This window comes from Rhea americana, unplaced genomic scaffold (genome assembly GCF_003343005.1).
Source record: "Rhea americana isolate MKP2758 unplaced genomic scaffold, rheAme1 scaffold_25, whole genome shotgun sequence".
Lineage (NCBI taxonomy): Eukaryota > Metazoa > Chordata > Aves > Rheiformes > Rheidae > Rhea > Rhea americana.
In genome coordinates this window covers 434344-450871 of record NW_028186368.1, presented here as the reverse complement: position 1 = coordinate 450871, position 16528 = coordinate 434344, and the positions used below count along the sequence as shown (strand labels likewise).

Genomic DNA, 16528 nt, shown 5'->3' with positions numbered 1-16528 from the left:
AAGCCTTGTTTGCTTCAGAATGTTGAATAATTTGAAGCAGTTAATGAAAGTACTTAAATTCGACCCAAACATAGCTCACTATTAGTTAGCCTTTATTTGTTTTTTAAGCTTGTTTCAGTAGCAGACTCCGGCACTAGAAGATCTTTAATAMTTTTCTTTATTCCTGCTGATAATTCTCTTATTTAGAAACATTAATATTTATTCTTTCAGCATCTAAAGTAATGTCAGTTATGCTGTCTAGTTAAACTTAGAGCTAATTTGTTTCTGATGCTTTCAGATGTACAATATAAAACGTGAGTGGAGAGGGGAAAAAAACTGCAATAAGTTGTTTATGAATGTATTATTCCACTGTGGTCTGTACGCTCTTGTGTGTAGTTGCTTTTGCACTGTTAATTGTTCCTTATTAAAATTAAGTAAATATTTCAGAAATGGACTAATAGGACTATTCTTAAGCCAAATGGAAGCTGAATATTTAACACAATTTAACCTAAGAAAATAGAAGAATTAAAATCTCAACTAACACTTAATTACTTCTGTTTTTAATAGCACAGATGCGTTGGAGATTAAAATTAAGTTGAAGTATAAAATATATGTATAAATGAGTGAATAAGACAGTAATTAACTCTTATTTCCCTCCAATTCATTGCCAAGAGAAAAAAAATACTATTTTCCATCTTCAATGTCTTCTAGCAAGCATTTGGAGACAGGGAGAACTCTCCCAAAGGACTGCACTTGTAAATAAGTGAGCTGGACTTGACAGCATTTCGGCTGGATAAAATAGATAGAATTTAGTTGAGAAATGACTTAAATATGAAACATGAGTGACTTTCCATCTATTGTGTTGACTTTTCCCATATTTTGTCTGACTGACTGATTCCTTTGGAAAAGATATAGGAATCCCTTTTCAGGAAGCCAGCTGTAGTATGCTGCTTATTTTATAGGAGTGGAGGTTTATACCAGTTGTTCTCCCCTGCTGATGGTCCTATTTTGGTCTGGTGAAATGCTATGTTACACCAATTAATAGGCAAATCTTTTTCAAGCTAAAAGAAGCTATGAAGTTCTCACATGCGCCCGTCATAAAGTTTTTAGAAACTCTCTTGTTTACCAGAGAGGTAGAGCACAATCAACAGTTTATATATCATGACTTAATGACTCATTTTTTGTGTCATTCTTGCTGAAGTTTTTGCAGATAGTTCTCTTACTTTCTTTAATTTATTCTTCTGTCTGCTGCTATTCACAGGTTTGTCCAGCTGGGACAGAGTCAACATAAACAAGACAAGAGCAGCCAACAATTTTGCTCAAAACACCAATTGGATAGGGTAATAAATCTGTAAGTATTCACCCTCTCTCCCTTTTATTTATTTATTTATTTATTAACTTTTCTCATTAGACCTGAAAAACCCTTGGGTAAATCTGATGTTAAATTGTTAATGGGAGTCGTATGTCTGTTCTGTTGCTTTTACTTCTGTTGCTTTTATGGCACAAAGAGATTCTATACATAGGATGAAGAGTCAGATTCCTACTTCTCCCTGTGTTGAAACAATTTGTCATTTTAAAAGTGCATTTTTTAGGGGTATTTGTTTTTAGTTTTTGTAGTACCAAAATTTTTGTATTCAAGTAATCATGAAGTTAAATTCACCACAATTCAAAGTATTGAAGCTACTGAATTTAAAAGGCACTTTTTTATTGCTGTGATTGCTTTTGAAAGTGGGAGTTTGAAAGGGACTGGTTGACTTAGGTATTCTTCATGAAAGCATTCAAATTTGCAATTCAGTCTTCTATTTAGTGTGAAGTTATCTAAATTTATTTGTCTGAGAAAGCTATGCATGCTTTGCATTTATTTTAATAAATGCTTGAGGAGTCTTGAGAAATCAAATGGAAGATTTTTATTTCTTACTTTTCTGATTGGCCAGATGTTGGAGAGAATAGGGTAAAGGGGGAACAGATTTCTGCTTTGTTTTGTATACTTGATAGACATCTTTGTTACTGGAGTCAGAGGATCTGTGCTACCTTAAACCAGTTGGCAGTGTGCTTTAACTGAAAAAAAGAGCATCCTGAATCTTGCATAGACATTATTTCAACAGTTAAAATCCTCTGCATTTTCCTCAAAAGTACTGCCTTTTTTTTTGGCTATCTATTTGGATAATGGTTCTATGCATTTGTCAGTGATGCTTTTGAGCTGGTGAGGCATTTTTTTTCCCTAAACACTGTATTTGTCACAATACACAATTTTTTTGTCTATTCTTCATGAACTGCTCCAAAGAGGTAAATAGGTGATGGTAATTTGCAAGAGAAAATCAAGCTCCAGACAATTCTTGTCTATGAAACACTCCTTGGATATCCCAAAAGATTAATATGGGGGTCGTCTTCAATAAAGCCAGACAATCAGGGTAGGATGGCAGGAGGATTGCTCTCCAGGGATATCTGCCATACAGAGTAACTTAAAAATAGAGTAACTGTGAAAAATAACTCTAATCTTGAAGTTGTAATAGGTACAACAGTTAAAAATCTATACTGAACTAGGGAATTTAAGTGTTTGTGATAATGATTTGATTATTGCTGTGCAAGAAGGGCCAGATCATTTGAATCGTTGCATTTGATCATTTGAATTTGCGATACTAATATCTAAAAAGGATCATGATATTATCCAAATATCATGGTATTATGAAAGCAGATCATTTGGATGATCAACTCCTAACTTCCCAGTTGACATATCCATATATTGTAGGCAGCTTAGTTTCAGCAGAACTAGTTTTTCTGCTTTTAGCTCTGAGTACAGGGTCTCTTACACAACAGCGGAGCCATTCCTTAGAACCTCAGGCCATCCCTGCAATCCAGTGATTTACAGAAGACTCAGCTTATTGCCAGAACTGCCTCTAGGCTCTCCCCTCTGTGCTGTAGAAGTGGGGATACTATGAAGGTGACGCTCTCACAAGCAGGGTTCAAGATTTGAGGGTGTCTCAGTGGGCCTCAGGGAGCAGGATAACACAAAATAGATTTAGTATTGTGGTATACTCAATGCTACCCAGTATCAGTGCTTCGTTAGTTGGTAGTATGAATGTTTAAAATGATGATGATACCACTGCACGTTGTTCAACATTAATAAACATGTGCTTTGTAGATGAATATGCCTGTAGTTTTATAATTAAATTTGTCTGATGGGTATTAACATATTAAGTTGATAAACTGTAAAATTACGTTTTTATACATGAAGGAACAACTCTGCATAATTTCTAATCTTGAAGAGAAGTCATTATTAAGAACTGATTTTATAATAATAGGAACACTTCTGTTATTAACAAAGATAGTTCCTTTCGTGTAATTGCAAAATCTCCTAGCATGTTTTTGACAGTGTCAGAGGTAGGAGTCATTCCTTCCCCCCCCCCCTTAACATAGAGTGAAATATTCTCCATGTCATGCTGTTCATAATGAACATATTAAAGAGAGTCTGTATGCCCTGTTTTGGTGGCTTTTGGGCAGAGTCAAAACATTCTTCTTTCTCCTTTCCCATGTATAATTTCATGTGTTTCTGAACAGCTGAAGTGTAAAAGTCACAGAGCACACAAATCTGTGCCTTTTGTCACTCCTCCGGTTGAAATCGTGCAGATTGTCTTTCTCTGCCCGTCCTAACAAACGCGTTCTTCTGTGTACATCTTGGAGGAAGCAGTGTTTTGTAGTTAGTAGTTTTTTGACAGTAGTCTTTAAAGTATACCTTTATACAGCTTAAAATTTTTATCCATCTTTTGTTCTGCAGTTTTTAAAAAGCTTTTTAATACTGTTTGGACAGTGACAGACTGTTCTTTTGAGAAAAGTCATAAATGTAGCCATTCTTTAAAGGCATGTTGTTCACTTCTGGAACAAAGAAACTTCCTTTCTTTGTACTGATGCTTGAATTACTGCTTTGAATCAAGAATTTCCTTGGAGAATACTAACCTTTTAAGAGAGAAAATGGCAAAAGCATATTAAACTCAAGATTAGCTTGAGAGAGAGAGAGGGGTTTCAGTTACTGCAGCAGAGATGCATCTYACATATTGTTGGACTATAGATTTTATTGTTTCTTTAGAATTACCGTGGGAAATTGAAGAATTATGGTAACTTGCATTATTTTGATGTTAGCTGTATTTTAAAGGAGCTGTATTTTAAAAAAATTAGCAAGTTTCATTCTACAACAGAGTTCCTTTTGAATACAAGTGCAATTAAAAACCTGTCCTTTTCATAGCAGAATCTGATATCAACAGTGAGATAGAATTTAGCTTTACATAAAATTCTTATGCACAGTTAATTTTATAATCCAAGTCAATTCCATTGTTATCAAGTAAATCTTTTTTTTTATGTTCTTTTCAGATCTTAAAAACTCAGGCCGTTCAGCCATGTGACCATTTTTATCAATTACATAAAGCCAATACAAAAAGAAATATTTTAACATCTCACTCAAGGCATCTGTTTTATGTGAATACTGCTAGAGTAGCTAGTATAGATACTGTTACGGGGCCAGTCAGTGCTCATGCGAACACCCTCTGAGCATATTTATGAACTAGAATACTGTTCCACCATGTATTGTAGAAATTCTAAAGAAAGAATATCCTGTTCTTAAGCTTAAAAAGTTAAGTATAGATTAGAAGGAGGAAAAGGAACACCTGAACAGTGTGCAGTGAAACAACAGTCTCATCTGAAAAGCAGTGGAGGATGTGGAAGCGTATTGGAGATGCTTTTTTCGTTCATATAGATTCCATAAAAGGAGGAAAAAGAAAGATAGCATTTTAGTTTAAATAGAACTGTACTACTTTTAGTGTGATTTATTACCATGCATTAGAGACTGTTGATTACTCTAGTGTAATTATTGTTGGCTGACATGATGCACCTATATTTTTTTTCCTAGTACTTGCTGCAGTGTGCTATAAATAATAACGTTGAAAAATATACTTTCAGCCGCTTTCCAACCATACTACTTCTATTAATGCAGCAGTGGTAGAAATGTGACTTTCTGAACAGGGAATGGAATGTTTCGGTTCACCGTAACATTTCTGGAAAAGAATGTAGAAATGCTTTAATGCTCTTGTGATAGAGAGTAGCTGGTTTTATACATTGTGGTACATGTTGTTCTTCAGTGCCTTTGCACTTTGTTACCTATGCAAAATGGCAAGGATAGTTGTGCACTAGCTTTAACTCATCTATCTGTATGTATGCCTACCATCCTCTTCAGTTGTGAAGGGACTGATGAAGCTCAAGCAGGAGGGCGCTTCGGTGATACTTGCAGCATCGTCCAGGCCTATCTTGTCCTGAGTCTTTTCCTCAAAATTAAGATCTTCTCAAGTCTTTGAAAAACTTATCCTGCATTCAGATATGTATTATATAGTCTATGTTGTCAAAGTTCCCTTGATGTTAGATGTGTAATTTTTTTAAAAAAATGAAAACTACCTGGATTTTGCTTGTCACCCAAGTATTATTGAGCAGACATCACTAAAACTGAATAGCAGCTAACTGCATATAAGTCCTATATGGATTTTTTTTCTATGTTTGTTTCTATATATATACATGTCAGATATATTATTTTCTCACCAAGATACAGGAAATGAAGAAAATTTCAGTGAGCAATGAAACACCCTATATTTTACATTTCTGTTAATTTATGAAATGTTTTGCTTAAGCACTTCAAATCTGATACTGCCAGTTCAAAACTTAACACTTCCTTTACAGAAGTAAAAATAGAGCAGTGGATTTTGTAATACAGTTAAGTGTTTTACAACCCTAATTACTTCTGAAAGCTTTTGCCTCAGTTTAGTGCAGTCCTTTGGTTCATTCAATAGTTCTGTATGAATTTGTTAGTATCAGGTCTGTTTTTTGCAGGATTAGATAAAAATTCGCTTTGGTGAGTAAACATGATGTTATCACTTCTTTATAATTGCACTAAAGAGGAGGTTATTATTCAACTTGTCATCTTCCTGTGTATTCAAGTCCTAGGAGTTATTAAGGTGGGGAGGGGAGTTCTTATGTTAAAAGGCAGAATGAATAAATGAATAAAGCATCAGTAGAATGATATGTATGTTTAGTTATTACAACAAATCTGTGCTAAGTACCTACATGGTCTCTTGACACTGCCGTGGAACCAACAAATGGAAGAGTATTCAWAAACAGCTGATAAGTGATTTTGGAAACTACAAGTTATCTTGGAGTCTCAAGCGTGCTGATAATTTTGCAATACTTCTTTTGCATGCTCTCAGCCTCAAATATGCACTCCAATATCTTGCTTGCTGACAGAAAAAACATTCTTAGTTTCATAAATTTCAATAAAAAACTTTCACAAAATAAAAAGCTGTTACCAATATTCATGAAAGATGTAGGTGAAAAAACTGTTTATATTCTGTCATCTGTTCATACTAAGCTCAAATCACAAAGATGTCTTTCAAGAACCTTCTTAATAAAAATCCCTTTGTCAGAACAGCACCTGGTCTTGGGGAAGATTTTTGTCCTTAGTCACCCCTTTGAAGTCCCCCAGAGGAGTGACAGAGTCTGTTTTTTATCCACAACTCACAATTCTATTTTTTCCTTTTCCAGGAAAAAGGATAGCTATGCTTCTTAATTAAAATTAGCATTGCTTCAGTTCTTTGGAGATGTGAATATCTTTGTTAAATTAGGAATCATCTCTGTAACTTCCTTTCTTAATTAAAAACTCTTTGCCTCTATGAAGGGTAAAATTCTTTCTTGTTTGTTTGTTTGGATTCACTTTACTTCCAAATGTCTTTGCACCGGATCTCATGTTCAATAACAGCTTAAGAATATTAATATTGAGAAACATATTTATCTAAGCCTCTGGATACCTCTAGATAAAATAAATATATGTAGCTTACTACTAGTTTTTGACTGAGACTAGAGATGAGGGAACCGCTTTGGGATAACCAAGCCAACATTTTTCTTATAAATGTATTATGACAACTGTAATTGCCATCCAGTTTCCTTTGACTCACATATATCTACTAAACTGACTGTTACTGAGAGTAACTTAATTTTTTATTCTGGAGAAGGAATTTTTAAGCCCTTGCTTTTAAAATTGGCGCTTTCCCTGGAAGCACTGGTTACTTCATGTTGGCCAAAAAAAGACAAAAGTGTATCAGGAATTAAGAGCAATTTAAAAAGTGTAATTTTGTGAGTTGGGGCTTTGTGCTCATTTTTAGTCACACATCTCAAAAATAATAYTGCTAGGAAAGGTCTGGAGAAAAGCAGTAGTATGATCCGAGTTGTAGGACTCTTCAGAAAAGAGCTGACTTGGGAGTGAATGAAATAAGTAGATGTGATGATTTGTAAAAATGCTATTTAATGAAGTTTGACAGATGAAATGGTTTGATCTTATGGTTAAGTCACTGTATGTGGATGGTGGGAGAAGCTGACAAGACAGCTGAGCCAGTTCTAACAGCTGGTTGCCACCAAAAGGGGGAGGCCCTGCTCTTTCTCTGCTTCCTTCTCAGGTATTTATCCATTTATTTGTGCAAGCTTTGTCTCATTATACTGCTCCATAAGTCAGTTCAGCTCGTCACTCTTTCACTAACTATTTCAGCAAAAGGAGCAGATAGTTTTCTGCTAAATTGGTGAGATGAGTTAGACTAGTGAAGGTCCCAGTTAGCCTCGTAGCCAGTGTAGAAGAGGCAAAGGCAGCAGCACTTCCCGGTGTGGGTGGTAGCAATCTCTTACAACAACTCAGCTGTCTGGTATAACTTCTTATGACAAATCTGGGAGAGGACCATGAGTCTTTCAGGGATCTTAAGTAAATTGTTTAAACTCCCTGTGATTCAGATCCACATTTAAATGAAGGAATAATTATCCTCTACCAATTCATCTGTGCTGTCAATACTGAGCTCTGAGCTCTCTTCTTTAGAGAGCTCATGTGCCTAGCATTTGTGGTAGAGCTGTCAGCTGAGATTGCGAATGTTATTTTAATAACAAAACTGTTAGCATTTATCTGCCTTGTACTGATTATTTAGATTTAYAAGAGAGACATGGAGCTACTGGAGAGAGTCCATCGTAGGGCTACAAAGACGATCAGAGGGCTGGAGCACCTGCCCTSTGAGGAACGGCTGCGAGAGCTGGGCCTCTTCAGCCTGGGGGAGAGAAGACTGAGGGGGGATCTGATCAATGTGTACAAGTACCTGAAGGGAGGGTGTSAAGGGGACGGGGACAAACTCTTTTCAGCTGTCCCRTGTGACAGGACARGAGGCAATGGGCAGAAAYTGAAGCACAGGAAGTTSCGCCTGASCGTGAGGGGGAATTTCTTCCCTGTGAGAGTGAYGGAGCACTGGASCAGGYTGCCCCGAGAGGTTGTGGAGTCTCCTTCTCTGGAGATCTTCMAGGCCYRCCKGRATGCAACCCTGTCTAACCTGCTCTAGGTGACCCTGCTGAGCAGGRAGGTTRGACTAGATGATCTCCAGAGGTCCCTTCCAACCTTACTGATTGTATGATTCTGTGATCATCATTTTCATTTATTTATGTCCATTTCAGATTTTAAAAAAGAAGAAATATTGAATATCACATTTAAATACTTGAATGCTCACACTTGAAATCTGGGTCCTCCATATTTCCTCCGTTTCCATACTGATTTCTGAATAATAATTGACAATAAAAAATAACAAATCTCTGTTAAATCTGACATTAAATCTAGTTATTCTGCATTCTGTATTAAAGATTGATTGTTTGAGGGATTTTTGTAGTTTTCAGTCTCTAGCAAAACCAGGAAGGTTTTACCGTCTTAGCTTCTTGGCTTCTTGGCTTTTTAATGATGAGAATGTGAGATGAAAATTCCAAAGACCCTTCTTGAAACCATCCCTGTTGTCTCTGTGAGACAAATAATTGACATTCATCACCCATTTGTTTGCAGTCTTTGAATATGAGTGTTCAGGTTATTTTCACATAAACTTAATTTAGGTGAACTGTCTTAGTCAAGAAATCCTGTATGAAGAATCCTACATGAATATAAGCTCTTCCTTTGTAAAAAGAAACAGAATAGTCTCCTCTCCTTTTTTAGAGTTCTTTTTCATTTTGTTTTGTTTTTCTTGTCTTACTCCCAAGTTCAAACCCTTTGCGTTCAATCATTAAGTTTGGAATGACCTGTGGCCAGCATAAATCATCCCTGTTTAGAAGGTTATCTTTCCTCAGAAATCCACTTTTTGTATCAGATGTTCTGGCCTGTTGTCAAGTTCCKTCTCTCCACAGTGTAGAGAAACTGCTTCTAATTTGGACTGTATAATTTTCATTTAGATATGTAGTCTCTTCTTTCTCTAAATCGTGAAATTGTATACGCTSTTGGAGTTTCAAGCGACTGTTCTAGGACCTGGATGCTGGCCAGGTTTTGCTGTTGATCCGTTCTGCAAGAAACAAGTTGCAATAGTATATATTATTTGACAGAAAATTGCCTGTTTTTCAGTCCTCTCCACTCCCATTGAACGTGACAGCAACTCTGTMTATAAGAATTAGTGTCTAAGTAAGGAAAATTCTCTTAAAGGCTTTTTCAAGAGCAGAACAAGCAATTTAAGGGGACACCATTTGTGAAGGAAAATAAATAAATAAACGTGATTTTGTTAGAGTTTTGTAGGACAAATATTTGCTCAGGATTCAAACAAGGCACTGAGTACATTTTGTCTGCCTTTTGAGCTATCCTTTGGAGATTTGAGACTTAATGTTGAAACARCTGTGGTGGCTTTCTGGTGATGGCAGTACTTCTCAGAGCTAAGCACATCACCATGCACTTTCTCCTTYGAAGTATGGATTATATTTGTTGTAACTGAAGATTATAACTGTATCTTCTTTTCTGGTAGAGACTAMGTCTTTCCTGGTTAAACCATGACACCATCAAGCCTCTTCACAAGTGGGATGAAAACAACTGAATTTTGCATGGCAAGGGTGCTGTTCTTCAGAACATGATGTTTGCATTCTTGTCAATGTAGTTTTCATTTAGAGGTTGTAGAGCAACAGATATCACTGCGATAGAGAGATGTAATAGCAAAGTCAAATAACATGCGATTCTTCRGGATGCTATTCTAAGATATTAATGTTATTCAATATAGTAGATTTTTACATAAATAGTGTTAGAGAAATGACTTAAAATGACTGGATAATACAAGCACTGTACAAACGTTTAGTGCTTAGTACTGAGTTATTAATCAAAATTGGTATGCATGAACATGCTGTTCTTTCAATATATTTTTAGCATATTGAAGCAAGTAGGTTGAAAATTGAGATTTAGTTACTAAATGCTTGAAACAAAATACACTGTGCCATCCAGTTTCCAGCCTGTTTAAGAGAGATGACTGTTGGCTCATTAGCACTTGGGAAATGTCATGTCTTTAGTAACAAATCAATAAGTAGGTAAGACATCAAATTAGTGCAGCGGTTTTGTTTTCCTTTTTTATTATTATTAAATAATTGTTCACTTGTTAGTGGACTRAACAGGCCACTTTGAGTAAGTGACTGCTTTTGGTGTTAGTGACATTGCGTGCATTAGTTCAGTGTGCTAGTGTCAAATACCACTGCTATCGTTTCTACTTGAATGTTTTAAACCAGGTAAGTATGTGCAGGAATTGTGGGTGCTTTGAAAAGTAGTCTACTTTTTAGGCATCCAGATACAAATTTAGATGACTGATTTTTGGTACCAGTTCTGAAGAACTGATACCAAAGTATAAAACTTAATGTTTTATAATGAACTAGAAAAACGTGATAATGATAGTGAGAAACCATCTCTATTGGAGGTTTTTGTTTTTGGTTTTTTTTTTTTTTTTTCTTTTTAAGAAGTTGGTATCTGAAGTTAGGACTGACTTTTTCCCAAGAACAGAAATTCAGGTTTCTAAATGCTTTTGTTATTTTCTGCTAAGGGCTCCTAACTACTTTCTTATTTTTTTAAAAAGGATAGACAGTTCAAACTTTTACACCGTAACTATATTGAGAGTGTAAAGCTGGTATGAGAGCAGAAGACTGCTCTCTGGCTCAGCTCGCTGGCTGGTATTTTCTTTGCCCTTTGCATAATAGCAAGGAATGCAAGAAATTGGGCTGCCATTCCCTACTTTTCCCTTTAAAACACATAACTTCCTGAAAAGCATCCGGACACTGAATCATGGCTATGATTTCTGTGAGATATTGCAATGATGTTAATACAGATGAATCTTTATTGTATTTGCACTGATCGATATCTGCTTTGGGGAATAATGAACTTTGACAGGAAGTTGCTGCTGTAATTTCTTAGTTGAAAAGTTTTGAGTCCAAAAACATATGTATGCACCAATACAATATTTAACAATACTACTCTGATCTTTTTTCAGCCTCTGGCTGCTATCTTCATATGCTATTAAATAGTGTAAAATATTTGGAAAATATATCTTCAGTAACTAAATAGATGGCGAATGGAAAAAGTAATAAAAAAAAATATCAGAGTATTAAATGCAGATTTTGTCATTGCATTATTGAAAAGGTTGGAGTAGACCTAGGAAAACTTCATAAAAGGGTGACAAGGTTGATCAGAAAATAACAAGCGTATGAGGAGAGACTAAAAATACATTTGGGTGTATGGTAGAGATGGGGAGAAGGCAAACAGAGATGACTGTTTGCCATTTCTCACATTCTAAGAATTATGAGCAACCAAGGCCTGTAATAACAAGTGAAAGGACTGTCACATGAAACACAGTTAAGCTGTGGAACTTATTCCCTCAGAGGGTCAGAGTTACTACAAAAATCGATTGGTATCTATGGAAATCACTTTTCACAAAATAGTAGTCCAGTTTCAAATTTTGCCTCAGGTAGTCCCTGAGTCCTGTGTGCTGAAATATAGGAGGATATAGCGGAGAAGGGGTTGTTCAGTACMTGCTCTGTTCTAATAGTCTTTCCCCAAACACAGCTTCTAGTCACTCTCTGAAATAGGATAGTGGGACATTTTAATTCAGCCTAGAAGAAAGTTCTCATGTAGAAAAGTGTTTAGTGTATGTGGTGGTAGGAAAGTGAGTCTCCAGACTTGAAATCTTTGTTAAATTGAATGCTTGGGGGGGCTTTGTTTGTATAGAGCTTTTTATTAAGCAACAGTATTTTAATAGATATCTAGAAAGTAAATCAGCTTTTTCAGCTGAAATATGAACTAAAAATATACGAAGCTGATGATTTAGACAATTCTTTAAAACATATGTCTTTTTTTTCATAATCAAGAAATACCTTTCTCCTATTTTTGTAGTAGGATTTCATCTACTGTTCTAGATAACTCATAGCTCTATCAGAGCTTGGAGTTCATTTCAGACTTTGATTTTCTATAAATCAAGTAGTATTTGCAGAAGGAAAACTTAATGTATTGGTTATCTTTAGATGGCAATGCTTTAAACACTGAATGTCCTGTTGCAGAATCCAAATAAATCTGCTATCGCATAGTTAAAATATCTGCACTATTCAACTCAAAGTATTTTGTGAATTAATTACTAAAGTATTGCTGGGAAATGTACATAGTGTATTTATGGATCCTGCTTTCCTAACAGCTAAGGTGCTTTAAAATGAAAATGATTTACTGCACAGATACTTTTAGTGATTATTCATTTATTATATATTGAGTATGAATAGTTTTGTTGCTACCTTTCAGTCAATTGTTGAGAACACATTACTGCTGAAGAGTTTGTTTTAGAACCGTAGAGTAATATAAATTGGACGGGATCCCTGGAGGGCCTCTGATCTGTCCTTCTGTCTATTCAGAATGTCCCATGGGGTATTTTGCAGTCCCTTTTGCGATTTGTCTCGTCACTGTGCACCTCCAGGAAGAGCCTTCCCATTAGGCAGCTGTAGGCAGCGGTAAGACTACCCTGAGCTTCTCCTCTCCGGCCTGGACAAACTCAGCTCAGCCTCTCTGCGTCTCTCGTGCTCCAGCACTCTGATCATCCTGAGCCACTGCTCTCATTCACGTATGTTGCTGTCTGGCTTGTTCTGAGGAGCCTACGCATGGGCACGGTTCTCCAGCTGTGGTTTCTCAAGCCCTAAATAAAGGGAAACGATCGCTTCCCTTGCCCTGCTGGCTGTGGTCTTGCCCAGTATGCAGTTTTCAGCAGTTAAAGGGACAAATTCTACCTTATAAGCAAGTTTGATTTGCAGTAGTACTTAAAAAAAAAAGGTCTGATATAGTCAAGTTCTGTGTAAACTTTCAAACTATTTTTATTTCTCATAAGACAAGAGTAGTAGTCAAAGATAGATGTTCATTGTACTAAGCTATTTAACAAATATTTTTATAAAATATCAGCTGTGCTGGGGACAAAGTGTTATTGCTGGTAATAATAGTTGTCATTTTCCTAGTAGTTAGTATCTTATCTGATAAATCCTTTCTGTGTATGGGTTCAGAGTATAATCACTTGTTCATTATAATTGCTACTGACTACATGGATAATTCAATTAAGGCTTCTGGTTATCTGCTATAATGTATGGCACAGATTAGTTTCAGYTTAGGTGCTTACTGACTGTTGCAGATCTGAGAATGAAGAAAATGAGGACAGAGTAAGGAAAGTGCGGAAAGTAGTCTGTAATGTGATTAGTGGCATCTTACCTAACTACCCTACTTGGAAAGCTGAGTCTTACCAGGTCAGCAGTCATGATAATAATCTAGGTAAATGAATTATCGAGTGGCAAGTTACCTTTTCATTGSTTCTCATATATCTTTAAAGGAAAAAAGAAACCTCTTCTTTCCCTCTTGAAGATTTTTACCTAATGATCCAAATATTCAATGTTTTTGTTCTGTTTTMTTTTTGTTGTTTTCCAGAGTACCCATCTCATCCTTTTCCCAAGACAACATTTATGAAGTCCAGCCTCCAAGAGTTGATAGGAAATCGGTTGAGATATTTCATGCTCACATTCAGGCTGGAAGAGGCAACATGCAACCACTGGGAAAAGATGACTTCCTTATGTACAGAGAGTACATTAGAAACAGATACATGTAAATTCCAGCTGGATTGTTCTGCCAAGTGTAATGTACTGATAGGTTATAAAAATAACTTTAGAAAGGAAATCTAATTTTGTTATTTTGAGATAATAAATTTATTTTCTAACATTTCTTATTTATTATACTTTAAACATATATTTACATTATTATGCTTTACAGGAAAAAGTGTGTCTTAAGAGACTAAGTGAATAATCAGASCAGCTACCATCACTGGAAAATATGCAGCAACTTAAGGCAAAAGAAATAGAGTGGTTAGGTTTTAATTTCTTATATTGTTTTGTTTGCTAGTTAAGTTGAAATGATGTACATATAAGAATCAGAAGAGAAAACTTTTCTTCTTCTTTATTCCATAGCACCAAACAATCTTTTTTACAACAGAATATTTTTTGATATTTCTTGAGAATGTTTAGCAAAATGAGGCCATGTAATTTTTTAAGCAAAAGTGAAAAATGTGTAGCTGATATCAAAATCAAAATTTACATCTAGATTCACAAACTTAATAACTCTATTTTGCGTCAAAACTCATCTCACTGGTGGTAGTAACACAGCATCTGTGCTACACAGGGTGACAGTCGCTTAYGATTAACTACCGTGGGCTTCTTTGGAGGGCTCTGATGTGAACCACTTCCCAGCTGTGCCTACGGTGAGGGAACGCGCTCTGCTTTACTGGGCTTGGAGTCTTAGGTGGAGGGTGCCAGAGCATCTTGTCCTTTTGCTGTATGATAAGCACTGCTCTTTTTGCAGCCGACTCTTTCCATCCTTGTATTTATGGTCCTATGAGGTGCTTTAGGTTCAAGCCTACAACCTCGCAAGAAATGAGTATCAGTAAGGCAGGTACTGAGACTGAATCAGCTGGAGTGGCAGTGCAAGAGGAAGCAGTACTTGGGAATAGGTAAGACTGAACATGGTGTCCAGAGCTGGGTGAGAAGTGGAGAGGCCACAGAAACCTGAAGTCGGCAGTTTAATCTGGGTTTGTGATTAAAATATTTCTCAAATTAAAAAAAGGAAAAACCCTATTAGTTGCAGTTAGAAGCTGCACCTTTTAACTGGATTTTAGCCCTTTGCATTGAAGAATGGTGACAGTGTCATCAGCATTCTTGACAATTTATGTTATTCTGCAAGCTTGAACAGACTGTATTTCAAGATTTTCTGGAATAACTCTGAATAACTGCTTTAGGGATCTTTCAGTCAACTGTGTGTAATGGGATATGGAGAGCATGTCCCGGTTCATAGAAAATCAACTTGCAGGCAGCAGCTCCATGTACTTGGCTGCGTGGTGCAAACATAATCTGAACTTATGTAGTAAAAGTGGCACTTCTGTTAATCAGTAATTCAATAAAAGAAAATATGCAGCAGATAAAAGAGAGAAGACATAAGGTGCTTATGCAACATGTGTGTTACAGGAAATAAGCGATTGTATGTAGTCAGTGAAAGAACATTGTACTTCAAGCTACTAAAAATGTTGGTGCCCGTTCTCTTTTATTAATTGATTAATACTGTTTTGAGAGAAATGAATGTAATTTAGAAGACCCAAGAATGAAATGTTATTTTACATAATACTTAATTGCAACTATGACATTTTTTTCCTCTGGAAAATACCTGGGCTGAACTCTTCTGACCAATGTAAAAAATATTTTGAATAAATAAATGCTTGCTTTGGAAAAAATTGCAGCGGAAGTCTTTATTCCGATGAAGTRAATGCATGCTTTTCTTATTGCACTTAAATTATTTCAGATAATGTTTTGTAGATTATATCATTCCTCATATTCTTGTTGCTCTTAGATGCTGGTATCTCATAAAAGTTGCCCTTCAAAGTATACCACTTAACCATAAATTAGGCAAAATATGATAATCCATTTCCTATTCCAACAGGTAATGCTGTTGCAAAATATAGGAATTGCAATAATTGTACAGTTCTCAGACAACTTATGATCAGGCTTTAGCTATTCAAACAAAAAACTTTAAGCAAAAAAGAATTAAAGCATTTTTTGKTTTTTACAGTTTTAAAAGATGAATACTATCTGCAGTTCATTATCTTTATTTAATTAAAGGCTCTGAATGTGTGCCCTGGCAGTGTCCCCTTGAATCTTTTAGTACRTATAACTGTTTCATGTTTCTCCTTCCAGTTAGAAAGAATAAAAATACTAGCTGTTTATAAGGGGTTAAGTCATGCTCGTTACTTCATATAAGATGCTTGAGTATTACTTTTCAGATGATAGCTTATGTGATCTCCCATCACTGCGTTGCAGCGGTTCGGAGTACTTCAGAGTACAAATGTCAACTATTTACTAGGCTTGCTTAAAAAAAAAAAAAAAAAAAAAAGCTCCCAGTTTAACGCTGTCTGAATGACAGACAGGTTTTCAGCAGTCTCGATAGATCTTCTTCCTAATGTGTGTAAAGGGCTGATTTATAAGAAAACCTGTTCGGCACCCAGATACCAAGTTCAGTTATAGGAAGGAATCCAGAGCTGCCAGCTCCTGACCTACCTACCTTACTCTGCTCACGCTAAGCACAGAGTATGTGACCGAACCTTAGTTCAATCCCCAGCTGTGTTRCAAGCTCTGCATAGATGCACATATTTCCTTTCCAGAA

At 36.0% G+C, this 16528-nt stretch overlaps 1 protein-coding gene across 4 annotated transcripts in view; it reads left to right on the top strand.

The window, feature by feature from the left end:
• FIG4 (FIG4 phosphoinositide 5-phosphatase) overlaps positions 1–15585 on the top strand; it is a 74044-nt gene extending 58459 nt beyond the window's left edge. For all 4 annotated transcript variants that reach the window (XM_085306883.1, XM_085306880.1, XM_085306879.1 and 1 more), the window contains exons 22-23: positions 1241–1330; positions 13757–15585. In XM_085306883.1, the coding sequence (XP_085163009.1) occupies positions 1241–1330; positions 13757–13934 (268 nt within the window). In that variant the 3' untranslated portion in view covers positions 13935–15585. The remainder of the gene's footprint in view (positions 1–1240; positions 1331–13756) is intronic.
• The last annotated feature ends 943 nt before the right edge of the window (positions 15586–16528 follow it).